The sequence below is a fragment of the Ochotona princeps genome, chromosome 4 (genome assembly GCF_030435755.1).
Source record: "Ochotona princeps isolate mOchPri1 chromosome 4, mOchPri1.hap1, whole genome shotgun sequence".
Lineage (NCBI taxonomy): Eukaryota > Metazoa > Chordata > Mammalia > Lagomorpha > Ochotonidae > Ochotona > Ochotona princeps.
The window spans coordinates 7,476,114-7,494,488 of record NC_080835.1 but is presented as its reverse complement, the minus strand read 5'-3'; the positions used below and the strand labels follow the sequence as shown (position 1 = coordinate 7,494,488).

Below are 18,375 nucleotides of genomic sequence, written 5' to 3'. Positions count from 1 at the left end.
CGTAGCTAGCTGTGGCAGATTACTTGCCCAGGGATGCCAAGAAGGCAGGACATTTTAACCACAAGGGCCAGAGACCCAGAGGAGGTTCCAGGTTCCCGGCTTCAGATTGGTTCAACAACGGCCCGTTGCGCTCACTTGGGGAGTGAATCATCGGACGGAAGATCTTCCTGTGTCTCTTCCTCTCTGTATATCTGACTTTGTAATAAAAATAAATCTTTTTTAAAAAACTTATTCTTTTTGGAAAGGGGGATGAGAAGGCAGAGATTTACGGAGATGTGAGAATGATTTTCCATTCTCTGCCTAACTCCCCAAATGGTGACAACTGGAGCTGAGGTGAAGCAAAGCCAGGAGCCAGGAGCTTCTGGGTCTCCCACGTGGGTGCAGGGTCCCAAGCTTTGGGCCGTCCTCCACTGCTTTCCCAGGCCACAAGCTGGGAGAGCTGGATGGGAAGTGGAGCAGCCAGGACATGAACTGGCGCCCATATGGGATTCCAGCACTTTAGTACAAGGTGAGGATTTAGCCACTGAAGCATTGCTCTGGGACCCCAGTTCCCTGGGAAAACAGTGGATGGTGCTCCAGTCACTGGACCCCCATGACCTATACGGAAGACCTTGATTGAGCTACAGGTTCTCAGCTTCAGCATGGCCCAGGCCTGGACACGGTGGCCATTTGTGAACCAGAGGAGGATCTGTGCTTCTCTAACTGCCTTCTAAATAGTTTGTATTTTTAGGATTTGTTGATTTTTGGCCTCGCCTTGCATCCACTGGGATCCCATATGGTCACCACTTTGTATCCTAACTGCTCCACTTCCCATCCAGCTCCCTGCTTGTGGACTGGGAATGCAGTAGGGTACAGCTCAAAGTCTGGGACCCTGTACCCGTGTGGGAGACCTAGAAGAGGTTCCTGGCTCCTGGCCTTGGATTGGCGCAGCACCAGCTATTGCAACCACTTGGGGAAAGAATCAGCAGACAGCTCCATCTGTTTCTTCTTTCTGTGTATCTGTCTCCAATAAAAAATAAAGAAAAAAGTACTTATTTTTATTTTAAAGGCAGATTTAGAGAGGAGAGAAAGATCTTCTAGTCATTGGTTCATTCCCCAAATGGCCACAATGGCGGGAGCTGAGCTGACAAAATGTGAAGCCAGGAACTTCTTCCGGTTCTCCCACATGGGTGCAGGGTCCCAAGGCTTTGGGCCATCCTCTACTGCTTTCCCAGGCCACAGGCCAGGAGCTGGATGGGAAGTGAGGCCACCGGGACTAGAACCGGCACCCATATGGACCCTGGTAGTTGCAGGGGAAAGATTAGCTAATTGAACCATTGTGCCAGTCCTGTAAATAAATCTTAAAAACAAAACCAAAAAGCCCTGTCAGGGCCACAGGCTCTCCCAGGCCCCTAAAAGCACCAGGGCCAGTTCCTGAGTATCGTGGTTACTGAGCTTCTTCTGGGATGCATCATATGGTGGGACTGCATTGATCTCAGAATGGTGGACTGTGCGTTCTGGTCTGGAAGAACCAGAAAGTGTATTAACCTCCATGAGGGGTACTATGGGCTTGTCTCTCACCGAACACTTGGCTTTGTGTTGATCTGCAAGGGTTGCGTGAAAGGCAGCTGAAACTGGAACAGGGACCATTCTTTTATCTCCTGGCAGTAGGCCTGCCTCATTCAGCTCCAGGAGAAACTGGGACAGAAGGGTTGGAGGACACAGATGAAACTGGTCCAGATACTGTGCGAGGAGTGTCACCACCCTTTGGGTACTCATGCTGGATCCTGCTCCCACCTTTGACAGGGAGTTCCCTAGTAACAAGGTGCAGCGCACGCAGCTATCCCCTGCCTGCGGGGGGCACAGGGCTCAAGGGCTGCCTCAACAACAGTTCTGTTCTGGCGCTGGGCAGCAGCATTGCTCCCTCTGCTGCTCACACTCTAGGACACGTCCACCTGGAAATGATGACATGGCTCGTGAGGCTGACAGTCTCATTGTAATTGGGAGAGCACTAGCTGCAGCACGTTTGGCAGATTGAGTCACCTGCAGCTGCCAGGAGGGGCTGTGCAGGCAGCTGAAGGGCTGGGGGGGTGGGCTCTGACTTCCTGCCAGCTGGGGCTGTGCAGGCAGCTGAACGGTTCGGGGACCCCAACTTCAGTGGCGCAGATGAAACAGCAGGAGCTCAAGCCCCAACCCAGAAAGCGAAGTTGGTCCCTGGGACAGTCTGGCTTCCCTTCCGCGCTTCTGGACAGCTGACGAAGGACATGCTTGCCGCTGCCGCCGCCGAAGCATCCTTTGGGAGAGGCCGGGAGGGTTTATGAAAACTCCTAGGGGAGACATTCTCCCTGCAGGCCCCTGGCTGGCCTCTGCTCCTTTCCAGCCACCTCCCAACAGAGTCCAAATCCAGAACCGTGTGATTTAAGGGCCTGAGGCTAGGAAGGGGAGGGTCACGTGGTCAGAGGCATGGGGTGGGGAGGATCATGGGCAGCGGCCAGTCTCAGCAGTGGCAAGGAAACGGGGCCTCTCTCCCCAGCGCCCTGCACAGGCTCAGTGGCAACACTGGTCGTCTGCCTTCCCTGGAGGGCCGCCAGACCTGCCCCCCGAGTGCCTCAGTGTGGACAGGGTTCACGCAAGGAAGACCACAAAGATGATGAAGAAGACAATGAGGATGAGGAAGATTTTGACCATGAGCCACCGGTTGGAGGTGACTGACTGGAAGTACTTCAGGATCTCTGAGTGGGCGGCCTCGACATCCAGCTGGGCTCCTAGTACGTTCTCGTCGATCCTGGGAACAGGGCCAGGAGAGGAGACAGAAGGACACTGCATTAAAAAGGATGCTGCCGACGTCTATTTACCAACACGGTGAGATGGCCACAGTGTGTGCAAGCAAAGTGCACACACACAACCTGACTCCATTTGCACGTGGAAAGGCTCTGAAGGGCTTGGGGCTGGAAATCTCCTCTGCCACGTGACAGCCCATGGCTCCTCGCATCTCCCCTTCCTCACCTTCAAAGTGAGGGATCACAAAGCCTGCCTCTTCCCAACCTGTTGGCTGTAGTGAGTCAACATTCCTGAACCCCCAATGGGAGCAGCTCACAGGCGGCTGGCGTGGAGGTGCAGCACGCTGAACTGCTGCTTGCAATGCTGTCATCCCGTATTGGAGTGTCAGTCTGAGTCCTGGTCGCTCACCTTCTGATTCAGGCCCCTGCTAACACACCTGAGAAAGCAGCAGAGATGGCCCGAGCACAGGGCAGTACTCCACGCGGGAAACCTACAAGGAGCTCCTAGCTTTGACCTTGAACTGGCTGTTGTCGCTACCATGTGAAGGAAGATCTGCTCCCTCTGTCACTCTGTTCCTCAAATAAAAAAAATTAAATCAGTGTTTACTGCTCATGAACATGTACTGCATTGGCAAAAGGGAGGCGAAAGTCCACAGACTGCTACAGTCAGGAAATCCTGCTTCTAAGCAAGACAGGAAGAAAAACTGGATGAGACAGACGCAAAGTCAGGGGATGAGAAAAGCCCTACAGAGGGAGAACTTATTTCTGTGAGATGCAGAAATGCCTCAAAAGAACAGGCACCTGTTAACAGATAACAAGAGAAAATTTCCCACAGCTAATCTGCATAAGCAATCCTAAAATTCAGTGATTTTTAAAAGTCATCTTTTAAAAAACTATTTATTTCGGGGCCCGGCATGGTGGCCTAGAGGCTAAAAGTCCTCGCCTTGAATGTGCCAGATGCCATAAGGTGCTGGTTCTAATCCCAGTGGCCCTGCTTCCCATCCGTCTCCTTGCTTACGGCCTGGGAAAGCAGTCGAGGACAGCCCAAAGCCTTCGGACTCTGCACCCACATGGGAGGCCCGAAGGAAGCTCCTGGCTCCTGGCTTCAGCTTGGCTCAGCTCCAGTCGTTGAAGCCACTTGAGGAGTGAACCATCGGATAGAAGATCTTCCTCTCTGTCTCTCCTCCTCTCTGTATATCTGCCTTCCCAATAAATAAATAAATCTTAAAAAAAAAAAAAAAAACATTTTTATTGGAAAGTCAGATACACAGAGAGGAGGAGAGACAGAGAGGAAGATCTTCCATCTGATGGTTCATTCCCCAAATGCCCGCGATGGCTGGAGCTGAGCCAAGCTGAAGCCAGGAGCCTTTGTGGGTGCATTTGTTATTTTATACAAATAAAGCTCATTTTGGCAAATACGAATGGTCCTCTTAACAAAAATAGATAAACCTAAAAAATGCAATTTGGTAGGTAAGATTTTAGTCCAGAACCCATGAGTGACAACTCACAGAGGGTAACTCTGGTGGTTAAAAAAATTGGAAAGAAATGAAACTGAAGGGAACTGGAAGAATCATAAAATGGAACTGAAGGAGAAAGAAGGAGAGGACTGAGGGAAGCCAGACAGCGGAAGCTTTCCAAGGCTGGAGGGCGGATGCATGTGCAGGGAGACAGCAGCTAGCGGCAGTGCAGTGGTGACCAATGCAGTCCGCACAGCGAGGACAGGAGCGCAGGCGCAGCTCAGACCGGACACGGCAGCGCCGGAACCCAGGTAGACCACCTGCCCATGACGAGCAGACTTCAGATGCTAGTTTTCTGCCATTCAGTTTCCCCAAGGGAAACAAGGAAAAAGAGGATACAGAAAGACTGCATACGGATCTATTTACGCAGGTTTAGGAAACCTGATCGTCACAGACTAATGAGGGATTATAAATCATGGAATAAAAACACAAGAGAGGTATCTTCCATCTGCTGCTTCACTCCCCAAACAGCTGCAATGGATGGAGCTGGGCCGGGATGAAGCCAGGAGCCAGGAGCTTCTTGCATGTCTCCCACATGGGTGCAGGGGCCCAAGGCTTTGCGCCATCCTCAACTGCTTTCCCAGGCCATAAACAGGAAGCTGGATTGGAATGGAGCCTAAAGAACTCGAAGTGGCACCCATATGGGATGTCAGTACTGTAGGGAGTCTTCTTCACCTACACACATGCCAGGCCCCAGAACCATTTCTTACATGTTGAAGCATAGAACTAACAAATGAGGATCCGGCTTGGTAGCCTAGTGGCTAAAGTCCTTGTTTTGCATGAGCTGAGATCCCATATGTGTGCAAGTTCATGGGATAGTAATAGACGACGGCTCAAACCCTTGGATCCTGCACCTACATGGGAGACTGGAGGAAGCTCCTGGCTTTAGATTGGCGCAGCTCCGGCTACTGCGGCCAGTTGGGGACTCAATCAGTGAACAGAAGATTTTCCTCTGTCTCTTCTGCTCTCTGTAAATATAAGTTTTCAATACTAATAAAAAAAAATTTTTTTTTAGATTTATTTGTATTGGAAAGTCAGATATTCAGAGGAGAAGAGACAGAGAGGAAGATCTTCCATCTGTTGATTAACTCCCCAAGTGGCCGCAATGGCTGGAGCTGAGTCAAGCTGAAGCCAGGAGCCAGGAGCCAGGAGCTTCCTTCCGGGTCTCCCATGTGGGTGCAGGGTCCCAAAGCATTGGGCCGTCCTCGACTGCTTTCCCAGGCCACAGGCAGGGAGCTGGATGGGAAGCAGGGCGGCCGGGATTAGAACCAGTACCCACACGGGATCCTGGCACTTTCAAAGCGAGGACTTTTAGCCTCTAGGCCACCGTGCCAGGCCCCTCCCAATGATAATTTTAATATACTTTCTTAGGATTTTATTTAGAGGTCCGGTGCGGTGGCCTAGCGGCTAAAGTTCCTGGCTCCTGGCTTTGGATCACTTCAGCTCCGGCCGTTGCGGTCACTCGGGAAGTGAATCATTGGACAGAGGATCTTCCTCTGTCTCTTCTCCCCCGTCCCCCAATATATCTGACTTTGCAACAGAAATAAATCTTTTTTAAAAAAATGCGTGGAAAGCAGGGTGCGGCAGCCTAGGTGCCCGTCACCCATCTGTCCCTCAGGCCTGATTTCTATCCTCCATCTACAGATGCCCTCACAATCTCCAGTTAAATGTCTCACAGACAACTGTGTACCCCCTGGATGTGCTCAACAGCAAACCCAGCTCCCCCTTCAGTCTCTTCACAAATCCTTTCCCTAATCTCTATTCAGCACATGGCCTCTGTCATAAAACATGTTCACAGTCCAGCCTACTAACCAACTATCCCACTAGTACCAGCATGCTTCCTGCTACCAACCTCTCATGACTATATTACCTTTTGTTGTTGTTGTGTGTTTTTTTTTTAAAAGATTTATTTTTATTACAAAGTCAGATATACAGAGAGAGGAGGAGGAGGGACAGAGAGGAAGATCTTCCATCCGATGTTTCACTCCCCAAGTGAGCCGCAACGGGCCGGTACGCGCCGATCCGATGCCAGGAACCAGGAACCTCTTCCGGGTCTCCCACGTGGGTGCAGTGTTGAAAGTAAAATAAATCTTTGAAAACAACAACAGGGGCCCGGCGGCGTGGCCTAGCGGCTAAAGTCCTCGCCTTGAACGCCCCGGGATCCCATATGGGCGCTGGTTCTAATCCCGGCAGCTCCATTTCCCATCCAACTCCCTGCCTGTGGCCTGGGAAAGCAGTCGAGGACGGCCCAATGCTTTGGGACACTGCACCCGCGTGGGAGAACCGGAAGAGGTTCCTGGTTCCTGGCATCGGATCGGCACGTACCGGCCCGTTGCGGCTCACTTGGGGAGTGAAACATCGGATGGAAGATCTTCCTCTCTGTCCCTCCTCCTCTCTGTATATCCGGCTTTCCAATAACAATAAAATCTTTAAAAAAAAAAAAAAGGAAAAAAAATAATAATAAAAATAAAAGAAAAAAAAGTAAAAAAAAAAAAGCAAAACGAAAGACAGAATTACAGAGATAAGGAGAGACACAGAGAAACACAGAGAAAAGTCTTCCATCCAATGGTTTACTCTGCAAATGCCTGCAATGGCCGTAACTCAGCTGATCCTAAGCCAGGGGCCAAGAGCTTTCTCCAGGTCTCCCACGTGGGTGCAGGGTTTGATCTGTCCTCTCTATTTTCCCAGGCCAAAAGCAGGGAGCTGGATAGAAAGTAGAGCAGCTGAGACATGAACCACTGCCTGTATGCCATATCGAATGCTGGAGCTATAGGCTGAGGTCTAGTCCACAACTCCACAGCGCCAACCTCAATCTCAACTGTATTACTGCAAGGCCCTGCTCTGCCCTCCTCTCATTGCTTGTACATCAGCCCCAACAACGTTGTAAATAAAAGTAGTGGTCCTTTTAGAGAAGTCAGATCACACAACCTCTATCAAAGCTGCCACGGCTCCCGCATCACTGATCGGAAGTCAAAGCTCAACAATCTTCCTAGAAGGCCCCATGTGACGCCACGTGTGAACTACTCCTACACCTGCAATGGCTTCTGCTGTGCCTTAAGCATCAACACAATGCTAAGCGAACATCTTTAGAAAAGTCCTTCCCTGGGGCCCAGTATGATGGCTTAAATGCCTAATCCTCCACCTCCAAGCAATGGGATCACATATGGGCAACCCTTTGTATCCTGGCTGCTCCACTTCCCATCCAGCTCCCTGCTTGTATCCTGGGAAGGCAGTAGAGGATGGTTCAAGCAATTTGGGGCTCTGCACCCGTGTGGGAGAGCCAGAGGAAGCTCCTGACTTCAGTCTGGCTCAGCCCTGGCCTTTTGAGGAGTGAAGCAGCAGATGGATGATCTCTCTCCTCTCTCTGCAACTTTGACTTTCAAATAAACAAATACTTCTTTTAAAAAAGTCAGAGGGGGGCTTGGCGGCGTGGCCTAGTGGCTAAGGTCCTCGCCTTGATCCCATATGGCCGCTGGTTCTAATCCCGGCAGCTCCACTTCCTCTCTCTCTCTCCTCCTCTCAGTATATCTGACTTTGTAATAAAAATAAAATAAATCTTAAAAAAAAAAAAAAAAAAAAAAAAAAAGAATTAGTGAAAAACAAAGAAATAAATTAAGTTTAAAAAAAAAAAAAAAAAAGTCAGAGGGGCCCAGCATAGTAACTTAGTGGCTAAAGTCCTTGCCTCGCATGCACCGGGATCCCATAGATAGAACAGCTGGAGTTCTATCTCGGCTGCTCAACTTCCCATCCAGGTTCCTGCTTGTTGCTTGGGAAAGCAGTCGAGGACAGCCCAAAACCTTGGAACACTGCACCCACTGGGAGACCCGGAAGAAGTTTCTGGCTCCTGGCTTAGGATCAGCTCAACTCTGGCCACTGCAGTCACTTGAGTGAACCTGTGGATGGAAAATCTTTCTGTCTCTACTTTTCTCTGTAAATCTGACTTTCTGATAAAAATAAGAGAGAGGGGGACAAAAAGATCACAAAATGCTTGTACTTGTGGAACTTATATCCTACTACAGAGATTCTAAAATGAAAAATAAACAAGTAAATGGCCCAATATGTTTAATAATGATAAATGACAGAACATAAAAGTAGAACAAGATAGGCGTGAGCATTTGGCCCACTGGTTCAAACGTCTCTGGCAACACCCACATCCTTTATCAGATTGCCTGGGTTCTGGCCAGACTGAGTTCCCAGCTTCCAGTTCAGTCTGGCCCAGTCTTGGCTGCTGGTGGCCTTTGAGCTCACTCTTTCTAGCTGCATCTCTCAAAAAACAAGAAAAAAAGTCATGTCGCCAGAGCTGCTTTCTCTGACACCCAGTCTGATATCCGAACTCAGTTCCTTTCCTTTTTTTTTTTTTTAACATTTAATTTTATTGAAAGGCAGAAAAGGAGAGACAAAGAGAAAGATCTGGGCCCGGTGCGGTGCCCTAGCGGCTAAAAGTCCTCTCCTTGAATGCACCGGGGGATCCCATATGGGCGCCAGTTCTAATCCCGGCAGCTCCACTTCCCATCCAGTTCCCTGCTTGTGACCTGGGAAAGCAGTTGAGGATGGCCCAAAGCTTTAGCACCTTGCACCCATGTGGAGACCTAGAAGAAGCTCCTGGCTCCTGGCTTCAGATTGGAACAGCACCGGGCATTGCGGTCATTTGGGGGGTGAATCATCGGACGGCATATCTTCCTTTCTGCCTCTCCTCCTCTCTGTATATCTGACTTTGTAATAAAAATAAATAAATCTTAAAAAAAAAAAAATCTTCCTGTCTCTCCTCTCCTCATATCTGACTTTGCAATAAAAAATAAATAAATCTTAAAAAAAGAGAGAGAAAAAGAGACAGAGAGAAAAAAGATCCTTCATCTGCTAATTCACTCCCCAAATGGCCACAACAGTTGGAGATGAGCTGATCTGAAGCCAGGAGTCAGAAGCTTCTTCTGGGTCTCCCAAGTGGTCCCAAAGCTTTGAGCCATCCTTTGCTGCTTTCTTGGACCATAAGCAGGAAGCTGAATAACTGGGTTAGTTGAGACTCAAAACAGCAGCCACATGTAGGGCCTTAACCCACTACGTCAAGGCGCCAATCCCCTGAATTACTTTCGTTTTACACCATATGCCTTAAATTCTCTGTATAGTTCCTGAAATTACTGGACATTTTCTTATGGTGAATTTTTTCTTTAATTTTTATTTGAAAAGCAGAGAACCACAGATCTCTGCCTACTGATTAACTTATAAAGTCTGAAACTACTAGGCCTGAGGCAGGCTGATGTCATAAACATTTGGGTGGCAGGGCCCCAATTAACGGAGCCCTCACCTACTGTCTCCCAGGGTACATACACACCAGCAAGAAGACGGAAGTGTGAGTGCAGCCAGACTTGAGCTCAGGCACTGAGTGTGGCATCCCACAGCATCTCAGCTGTTATGCCACTTGCCCACTCCCTACTTGCTTATTTGTAATGGCTTTTCCCCATCTGTCCTATCAAATTCTATAGAGTATAATGTAAACCGAGTCACACAGACTTGACTCACTGTCCCAGTTACCCCAGCTCCCAGAACTCTGCCTGTGTGACACGGAGCAGGGATGTGTAGCTAGGATGTGCTCAGTACCTGGAAGCAGGTGAACTGGAGCCAACGGGTGCAAAAGGTCACTTGACTCTTTCAGAGGGCACCAAGCTGTCTGGGACCCCAAACCAAAAATCCCAAGCGGAGGCTCTTCTGTTTAGGGTGAGAAAGAGAGAATGTCTCACCTCTGAATGGTTTCCTCCTGTTCCTTAACCATGTGTGCCAGCTGCTGAAAGATGGAACCCAGCTCAACAATTGTAGACTCAATGTTCTGCATGGTGTCTGCTCGACTCTGGATGTAGGAATCCTTCAGGAGAGGGAGAGAGCGCATGAGCACGGAGCTTCTTCAGGCCAGGGGCTCCGTCTTCAGGGCCCTCCCAGCTTGCCATTCAGACACTCTTGGGGAGCACAGAGTTGCTGATCCTCCCTAGTTCCAAGCCTGGGTACCTGCTCATCAATAAGCTGCAGTTGTTGGCTGGTCCTAGAGTCCATCATGTCGATGGTCACATCCCCAGAGGCACGGGGCTCTGCTCCCAAAACCGCAGGGCCACCCCCTGGAAGGAGAAAGAAGGCAGGGCACATTGAATGGTTCAAAGGCCTCTAAAGGCCTCTCTGAGCCTCAGCTTTCTCACCTATAAAGCGGCAGACAATGACAGCAGCCTCTTAAAGTGTGTCTGTGAAAAGTGATGTAACGATTGGATATTACAAATGTAACTCCGGAACCCAGCAGGCTGGCTCAGGGGCTATATCCTCTCCTTCCAAGCGCTGAGATCCCATGGGTGCTGGTTCTTGTCTCGGCTGCTCCACTTCCCATCCAGCTCCCTGCTTGTGGCCTAGGGAAGCAGTAGATGACAGGACCCTGCACCCACGTGGGAGACCTGAAGGAAGCTCCTGGCTCCTGGCTTTGGATCAGCTCAGCTCCAGCCATTGTGGCCACTTCAGGACAGAACCAGCAGATGGAAAACCTTCCTCTCTGTACCTCCTTCTCTCTATAAAATCTGTCTTTCCAATAAACAAATCTCAAAAAAATGTAATTCCATTTGCCCCAATAGTGAGACGGGGGGAACTAAGCACACATCATGAATCCTCACAATCAAATTTGATCTCCAAGAGATAAAGCTGACAACCTCCACGCCCCTCCATCCCCTACAGGACACCTGCGGGCGGAGGACACTGCCACACGCAGCCAGAGTAACTACATCTCCGTGCTGGGGCTTCCATATCGCCTGTGACTTACCCAGGTGGTTGGGGGCTAGCGGGAGGGCTGCCACGGATGTCCGGGAGAACTGTTCCCGCCGGCTTTTCTGCTGCTTCAAGTTCTGGGGTTTGGAACAAACGCAAAGCACATGAGGCCCCCGGAAAGCAGGCCTGTGAAAGAGCTCCCTCCTCCTGGCCACAGGACCCCGTGGGACTTGTCCCCTTCCCCCTGCCCTCCTGGCCCGACTCGCTTTTCTGCTTCCCTCCCCCACCAAGATGACTCTCACCTCTGTCCTTACTTCCAGAACCGATTTGAAGTCATTGGACATGGAAGCCAGTTTTGACTAGAAGCAAAGGAGAGTAGGTCAGCCTAGGCAGGTGACACCTTCCTTCCCCTCCCCGTTCCCGCCTGCCTGGACCCCACCTGTAAGGAGAACACGATGGTGTTAGAGTGGGTCTGCAGGTGCCGGCCACTCTGGCTGCCCTTGGCTCTCACGAAATCCTGAAGCTGGGCAATTTGTTTGTTGAGGCTGTTGATGTCCTGGTGAAAGAGCCCATAGAAAAACCGAGCATTAATCAAGGAGTCCTCAGCAGGTGTGTCTCCCGAGGGCCTCTGCGAAAAGGTACAAGGTACTAGCAAGTCAGAACACCACAGTCCATGACAAGGGCCTGCTGGTATTTTCCACGCTCTGGTATTTGCTCCAACTCTGGCCCTGCAGAGAAGAGGCAGAAAGAGGTAACATCGGGCCCCAGCCATCTGCAGACTTGTTTACCCCCTCACACCTTCTGCTCTGCTCTACCCTGTGAGGCCATGTTCATGGCCACAGCACACTTTCAAAGATCAAAATCTTCAAAGTAGCTGACCAACAAAGGACTTGAACAGAACTTAGGAAAAGGGAAGTGTTACAAGAACCAGAGGCAGAAACAGAATTATTTCAAAGGACTTAGAATTTCTTCCAACAAGTATTGCTGGGACAAAAGCTACGCCTTGCCTGAAGTCACATACGATGAGCCAGCAGCACAGTGTGACTTCATTTTTCCAAATTAGCCCATGTGTCACCTGCTCCCCACCCCAGCCTCTCAAGGGACATGGAGGTGGCACTGGGGCCTCAGGGTGGTAGCTAGAGCTGGGGCTTGGCAGGGAGGACTCAGATGGAGGAACAGGGAGTACAACAAACAGCCTGGAAGAAAAAAGCAGATTAATATCTAGTGTCTTGAGGTGGTGCCGTGGCATATAGTAGGCTAAGCCTCTGCCTGTGACACCATCATCCCAGACAGGCACTGAGTTCAGATCCCAGCTGCTCCACTTCCGGTCCTATGGACAAGCCAATGTAAGATCTCTGTCCTTCTCTCTGTACCTCTACCTTTCAAAGGAAATAAACAAAGATTTTTTTTTTTCTAGCTTCTCTCTAGTATGCCAACCCTACGCACTCTCTTATGATTGCCAGACTCCTCTCCACGAGCTCCTGCAGCCTCCTCACAGCTGTAGTCTAAGTTTTTCCCAGACTGTCCAAATGCTCTAGCTTAGACACCAATGTTAGGGGGTCTGGCAAGGCAGCCTAGTGGTCAAGGTCCTTGCCTTGCATGCACCAGGATACCATATGGGTGCTGGTTCGTGTCCCAGTTGCTCCACTTCCCTTCCAGCTCCCTGCCTGTGACCTGGGAAAGCAGTTGAGGATGACCCAAAGTCTTGGGACCCTGCGCCCATGTGGGAACAAGCTCCTGGCTCCTGGCTTCTGATTGGTTCATCTTTGGGCCACTGTAGCCACTAGGGGTGTGAACCAATGGATGGAAGATCTTTCTCTCTGCCTCTCTTTCTCTCTGTAAATCTAACTTTCTAATAAAAATAAATAAATCTTAAAAAAAAAAAAAAAAAAAGAAACGAATGGTAGGGTCCCAGCAAGATAGTGTAGTGGTTAAGCTCTCGCCTTGAACGTACCAGGATCCCATATGGGCGCCGGTTCTAGTCCCGGCGGTCCCGCTTCCCATCCAGCTCCCTGCTTGTGGCCTGGGAAAGCAGTCGAGGACGGCCCAAAGTTTTGGGACGCAGCACCCGCGTGGGAGACCTGGAAGAAGCTCTTGGCTTCTGGCTTTGGATTGGCTCAGCTCCAGCCATTGCGGCCACTAGAGGAGTGAATCAGTGGACGGAATATCTTCCTGTTTCCTCCTCTCTGCATATCTGCCTTTCCAAGAGAAATAAATAAGTCTTATATATGTATATATATGTGTGTGTGTGTATTTTTTTAAAAGAAACATTAAAAAATAAAGGAAACCAATGATAGGCAACCACTTCTCTCATAGGCATCAAAAGGAGCTTCTTCGTCACGTTTCCTTATCCCATCTACCTGTCAAAGGGTTACTGTAACCCACTGAGTGTTTATTCCCTATGTATTCAGGAATACGTCAAATGTAACACCTTACAATTGTGCCGTGCAACATACTAAGCCATTCCCCACTTTGTTTTTTTCTTCCATTTTGATGATGGCACCATTTTTTAACCAGGTAATGAGACTAAAAACTCAAAAACAATCTTTAATTCCTTATTCCTGAAATACACATGGAACTTAACAGAAATCCAAAACTATCCTCTTATTTCAACTACACCTGCCCTAGTCCAGCCTTTCCTTAAACAAACACCTGTAAGAGTCTCACGCAGGCGGCTTTTCCCCAGCTATCCTCATTCAATCTACCTTACACATTTATCAGTGACCTTTTAAACCCAAAATAAGGAGATGTCTTCCTGTTGCTTAAAAAAAAGAATCTCCCAAGAATTTATGACTAAATCCAAGTACAACACACACTGACACCGGTTCTCTGACCTTTCACCTCCGCTCATCTGCCTCCCTGCTGTGCTGCAGCTACACTGGCCTCTTCTGAGCTCAGGACATCAGTCACCTATGTTCCCTTTGCTAATCCCACTTCACATACTGCATTCCCACTTTCTGGAATGTGTTCCCATCAGATCTCCGGATGACAGACTTTTCCTCACCGTTCAGATCTCAAATATCACTACTCAGCCACACCAACCCTAAATCTCCCCCATCTAAGTTAGTCGCAGCCCTCAGAAAGTCAGTCAGTCAGTGATCAATTAATAAATGAGTCCTAGAAAGAATTCTGAGAAGGGACCAGCGTTACGGCAACAGGCGAATCCTCCACTTTCAAGCAGAAGCATCCCATACGGGCACCAGCTAGCGTCACAGCTGCTCCATTTCTCATCCAGCTCCCTGCTTGTGGCCTGGAAAAGCAGTGGAGGATGGCCTAGGACCTTGGGCCCCTACTGCACCCATGTGGAGGACCCTGAAGAGGTTACTAGCTCCTGGTTTTGGATCAGCTCAGCCAAGGCTGCTGCAGTCATTTGGGGAGTGAACCAGTAGATGGAAGATCTTTCTGTGGCCTAGTGGCTAAGGTCCTCGCCTTGATCCCATATGGCCGCTGGTTCTAATCCCGGCAGCTCCACTTCCTCTCTGTCTCTCCTCCTCTCAGTGTATCTGACTTTGTAATAAAAATAAAATAATTCTTTAAAAAAAAAAATCTGCCTTTTAAATAAAAATCAATCTTAAAAAAATTCTGAGAAAAGCACTGTTGTGATTCCCTGTTTATGAAAGGGAATGAAGCAAGGAGCAGTTAGGAGCTTCCCCAAGTTCACAATGTAAGTGGCAGACCTGGCACTGGAACTCAAGTAAGCTGGCTCTCAAGTGCCTACAGTATCGTCCCAACTGTTAAAGGAACGCTTCCCAACAGCACAGCAAACCCAGAAACACACACTAAGATTCCTACCCACTGGTACATTTCTCAGACTCCAACTGGGTTTCTCCCGTGGGTGCCTGGGACCCAACTCCTTGACTGTCAGATATCCTGGCTACCTCCCCAGCATATATCAGCAGACAGCTGTAGTCAGGAGGCAGTGGAGGGCATTGAACTCACGCACTGTGAGATGGGCTGTGGGGGTACAAGCAGTATCCTAACTGCTGCGCCAAACATGTGCCTCCTTCCTCAGACAGCCACAGAAGCCTCTGAGCCCCTCCGCTGCACCCATGGCCCCCGTCAGAATCCATTTCCTGCCACATCCAGGATGATTCCACACCCTTAGCAAGGCCCACATGCTCTTCAGAAGCAGCCAGCAGCCCACCCCTCCAGCCGCTGTCTCCCCCTCAGTCAAGAGCAGTGAGTGCCTACTCAGTGCGACACACTGTGACAGGCACGTAGGAATAAACAGAAAAAGAAATCCCCACTCCTGGGGCACTTTCTTCTTCTTTTCTTTTGGGGAATGGGGACAGAAGGGGTGAAGTGAGGAAAGACAAACATACATTAGGTTAATTTAGGAGAATGTTAGTACAAAAGCTATGGAAAAAGAAAACCGACTGAGGTAGTAGTCTGTGTGATGACATATTAAACTTTACGCTGGGATGGAAGTTTGCTAGGCAGGTGACAGGTGAGTCATGACGTAACTCCCGTTTAATAAGCCACACCAGTCCATACTGGCTCCTTCCAAGCCCTGACCCTGGCGCTGATCACTACAGCTGCCAAATCCTTCCCAGCATCCTGCGTCCTGGTCACCCGTCTGGCAGCTCTGTTCTCTGTCATGCGCCTCCTGTTCATCTGAAGCTGCAACACCTCTCTTCAATCAAAAGCCTTGGAAAGTAGGGATCTTGCCTCACGGTTCTGTCAACAGGGACAGGACAACGCAGCGGAGGAGCAGGGTGATCTGGGCTGGCTCTGGGCCTCTGTGGCCGGGACAGTGACCAAATGCAGGGCTCTCCAGGTGGTGAGGGAGCAGCTTACCTGTTTGATGATGTACGTTAGCTCTTCGATTTCCAGTGCTTTATCGTCAAAGAGGGACTTGCGCTTCGCCACTGCAGAGACAAACAAGCAGCCATGATGAATGAGACCAACGATGTGGCTCGGGGGGTCCGGCTCCTCCGCCCTCCGGGTTCGCTGCAGTTCCTGGGAAAGACCCCAAGATCACTTACAGATTGTCAGCTTCTCCAGTTTGGCAAATGTGTTGCTGAGGTCTTTCCCAATGCGCCTGCAAATGACCACTGGTGAGCACAGCGTGGGAGGGGCCTTCCTCCCACTGTAGCTCTTAGGCGCAGCCAATCCCCCCTCACGGCCGAGGGACCGGAGGCGAGCCTCCTGCTCAGACATTGTGTCACCCCGCCACCAAGCTCTCTCAACTCACTTGGCCATCAGAGTAAATTCACTGCGCTGGCGGACGGCACGCAGCGCGGGCTTATTTGTCTGGATTCCATTCTGAAAGGCAAGGTCAGAGGTGAAAACGTCACTTCTCTCCTCCCCCCACTTCCAGCTTGCACCGTCTCTCAGGACCCCCTCAACTCTGTCACACAGGTGACAGATAACCCAGACTCATCAGCTACAGTGTTTTAAAGGCAGATTTGAAGGCCGGGAGGTCTGAGCTCAAGTCTGGACTACCTGGCCAGCAGAAGCAGCACTATTTCCTCTCCCTAGAATCCACTCACCTCCCACGGCAGCTGCTGCTAAAATCACACCACAAAGGCTGTATTTCAGCCAGCCACCTGCAGGCATTCAAGACACCTGTAGAATAATGCTGCCACCCGATCCCTCAAATTAGCATCAAACAGAAACACTGGAAAGCCCTTGAAAATCAGAGACCTCATCAGTAAAAACAACGAAAAAGTTACTCAGGTTCCACGTGGCTTCCAAATGGAATTAAACAACAAGGGAAATCCACTTGTGAAGCACTCCCAAAATGATTTTGGTACCAGACTGTGCCACATATACTGTGCCCCACTCCACCTCCATTTCATAAACTGAAAAAGTCAGGTCCAACTATTTTTTAAATCCCTCCTCCCCCCTCCGCGGTCACAGAGCAACTTTGTGGCTGAACTCGCTGCAACTCAAACTCCAGGAGCCGGCCTTTCAGCAGGTCGTCCAAACACCTGCAGTCACTGCCTGCCCTCCGGCATTCCTTGAATCCCACCCTCCAGAGAATTTCACACCAAAAACACCCAAGTCTCTAGCCTGCAGTTAACCAGCCTCTCCCCTCCAGGATCCCCCTTGCCATTTCCACTAACAGTGTGGGACTAAGGGTCGCTCTCCGCCTCACCTGACGGCTCTGCAGCGACTTGCAGGCGGACAGGAACTCCTGGGTCCGATCCCGGCAGGACATGGTGTCGGGAGGGGAGGGGACCAGGACCTCTGGAGGGGGCTGCGGGCCAAGGTCGCTGCTGGCAGCTGTTGCAGGGGACAGGACCTGCGTCTTTGAGGGTCCCAGGTAGACACCCTGTTCCGTGTTCTTAGACCCGTAGCGTTTCCGTGGGATCATTGAGACGCATAACCTCGGACTGTGGTGGAGGGGAGAGAGTCACTCCCCAGGCAGCCTCCTTCCCCACCAGCCCGCGGCGGGGAGCGGCCACCTCCCCCTCTGGGCCCAGGCCGACCCGTCCAATTCGGTTCCGGCGAGCAGAGAGCGGCTGGGGGGGGGGGGTCTCCCAAAGCACAGACAGGGCCCTGTGGCTCCCTCCCGGCCTGTGCACCTGCCCCCAGCCCTTAGCAGCGCGCCCCGCGCGGCCGGGGTCTCCTCCCACACTTCAGGGAGAAATGGGGACAGCCCTCCTGCGGGAGACACACTCCGGTGGCGGAGAGGGACCCTCTGGGTGTTTATTTGAAACAGGAAGTCCCACCCCTGCCAAAGTTCCGCCTTTCTGGCAGACTGCAGCCACTCATTAGCCCACGTCCATGTCTGTCTCAGCAGGGGCTTTCCTGATTGGACGGCCAACTACTCGCTCACCCGGAGCCCGGCCGGCAGGACTAGCGCGCTCGCCCTGACTCCCTTCCCACGCCCGTCGCTCTCCCGGTTGAAGTCGCTGCCCCGGGTCTCCACGGCGGCCCGATCCCTCAGGGCGTGTCCTACCTCCTGTTTGCGGCCTGCCAGTGTCTCCCGGGCCGTCACCGCCTTCTCCCCGCGTTCGGAGCCGCCGGATCCCGACCGGAGGCGAGGGGCCGCCACGTCACCCACACGTAGCCACGCCCCACTGACGGGAAGGAAGCACCACGCCTCTGCGAGCCCTGAGGCACGCCCCCACCTCGACGCAAACGCAACTCAGACCTCCCATTGGCTGGGCTATCATCGTGGCCCCGCCCCACGGGGGGTTCGAGGCTTAAAGAGCCCGCAGCCTCCGCGGCGCCCGACCCTTCGCCCACAGAGCAGACAGCAGAGGCCAAGTCGTCGGGCCGGTCCACGTTAGAAATTTTATTCTCTGAGGGCTGGGGCGCACTGAGAGCAGGCCTGGGCTCATCCCTTCTCCGGCTCCTCCCGGCTCTCCTCCGCCTTGTCCTCCGGGATCGGGCTCTCCCGCTTCTGGATCGGTCCC

General features: G+C 51.1%; 2 protein-coding genes across 4 annotated transcripts in view; both read right to left on the bottom strand.

The window, feature by feature from the left end:
• Positions 1-2,104: 2,104 nt before the first annotated feature.
• On the bottom strand, positions 2,105-18,064 carry STX5 (syntaxin 5). Of its 3 annotated transcripts, none has more exons than XM_058662892.1 (11): positions 17,916-18,064; positions 17,109-17,346; positions 16,203-16,273; positions 15,994-16,049; positions 15,806-15,876; positions 11,448-11,564; positions 11,311-11,367; positions 11,064-11,145; positions 10,274-10,380; positions 10,012-10,133; positions 2,105-2,764 (listed from the first exon to the last, which is right to left on the bottom strand). In XM_058662892.1, exons 2-11 carry the CDS (start codon positions 17,325-17,327, stop codon positions 2,605-2,607), a joined length of 1,062 nt encoding a protein of 353 aa, XP_058518875.1. In that variant the 5' UTR covers positions 17,328-17,346; positions 17,916-18,064; the 3' UTR covers positions 2,105-2,604. The 3 variants fall into 3 exon arrangements, with proteins under 3 accessions (XP_058518875.1, XP_058518876.1, XP_004596814.1); XM_058662893.1 differs by lacking the exon at positions 17,916-18,064 and adding an exon at positions 17,686-17,830; XM_004596757.2 differs by lacking the exon at positions 17,916-18,064 and having other exon boundaries at positions 17,109-17,495.
• WDR74 (WD repeat domain 74) overlaps positions 17,781-18,375 on the bottom strand; it is a 9,553-nt gene continuing 8,958 nt past the window's right edge. Inside the window, 2 exon segments of the mRNA XM_058662237.1 lie at positions 17,781-18,036; positions 18,111-18,268. Coding sequence (XP_058518220.1) covers positions 17,781-18,036; positions 18,111-18,268 — 414 coding nt within the window.

Excerpts from the sequence above, each read along its gene's own strand:
- STX5 (XM_058662892.1), bottom strand. The coding sequence starts at position 17,327 with ATGATCCCACGGAAACGCTACGGGTCTAAGAACACGGAACAGGGTGTC. Across the intron at positions 16,274-17,108 it reads AGTCGCTGCAGAGCCGTCAG|AATGGAATCCAGACAAATAA; the intron begins GTGAGGCGGAGA and ends CTTGCCTTTCAG. Across the intron at positions 10,134-10,273 it reads TGCAGCTTATTGATGAGCAG|GATTCCTACATCCAGAGTCG; the intron begins GTACCCAGGCTT and ends CCTCTCCTGAAG.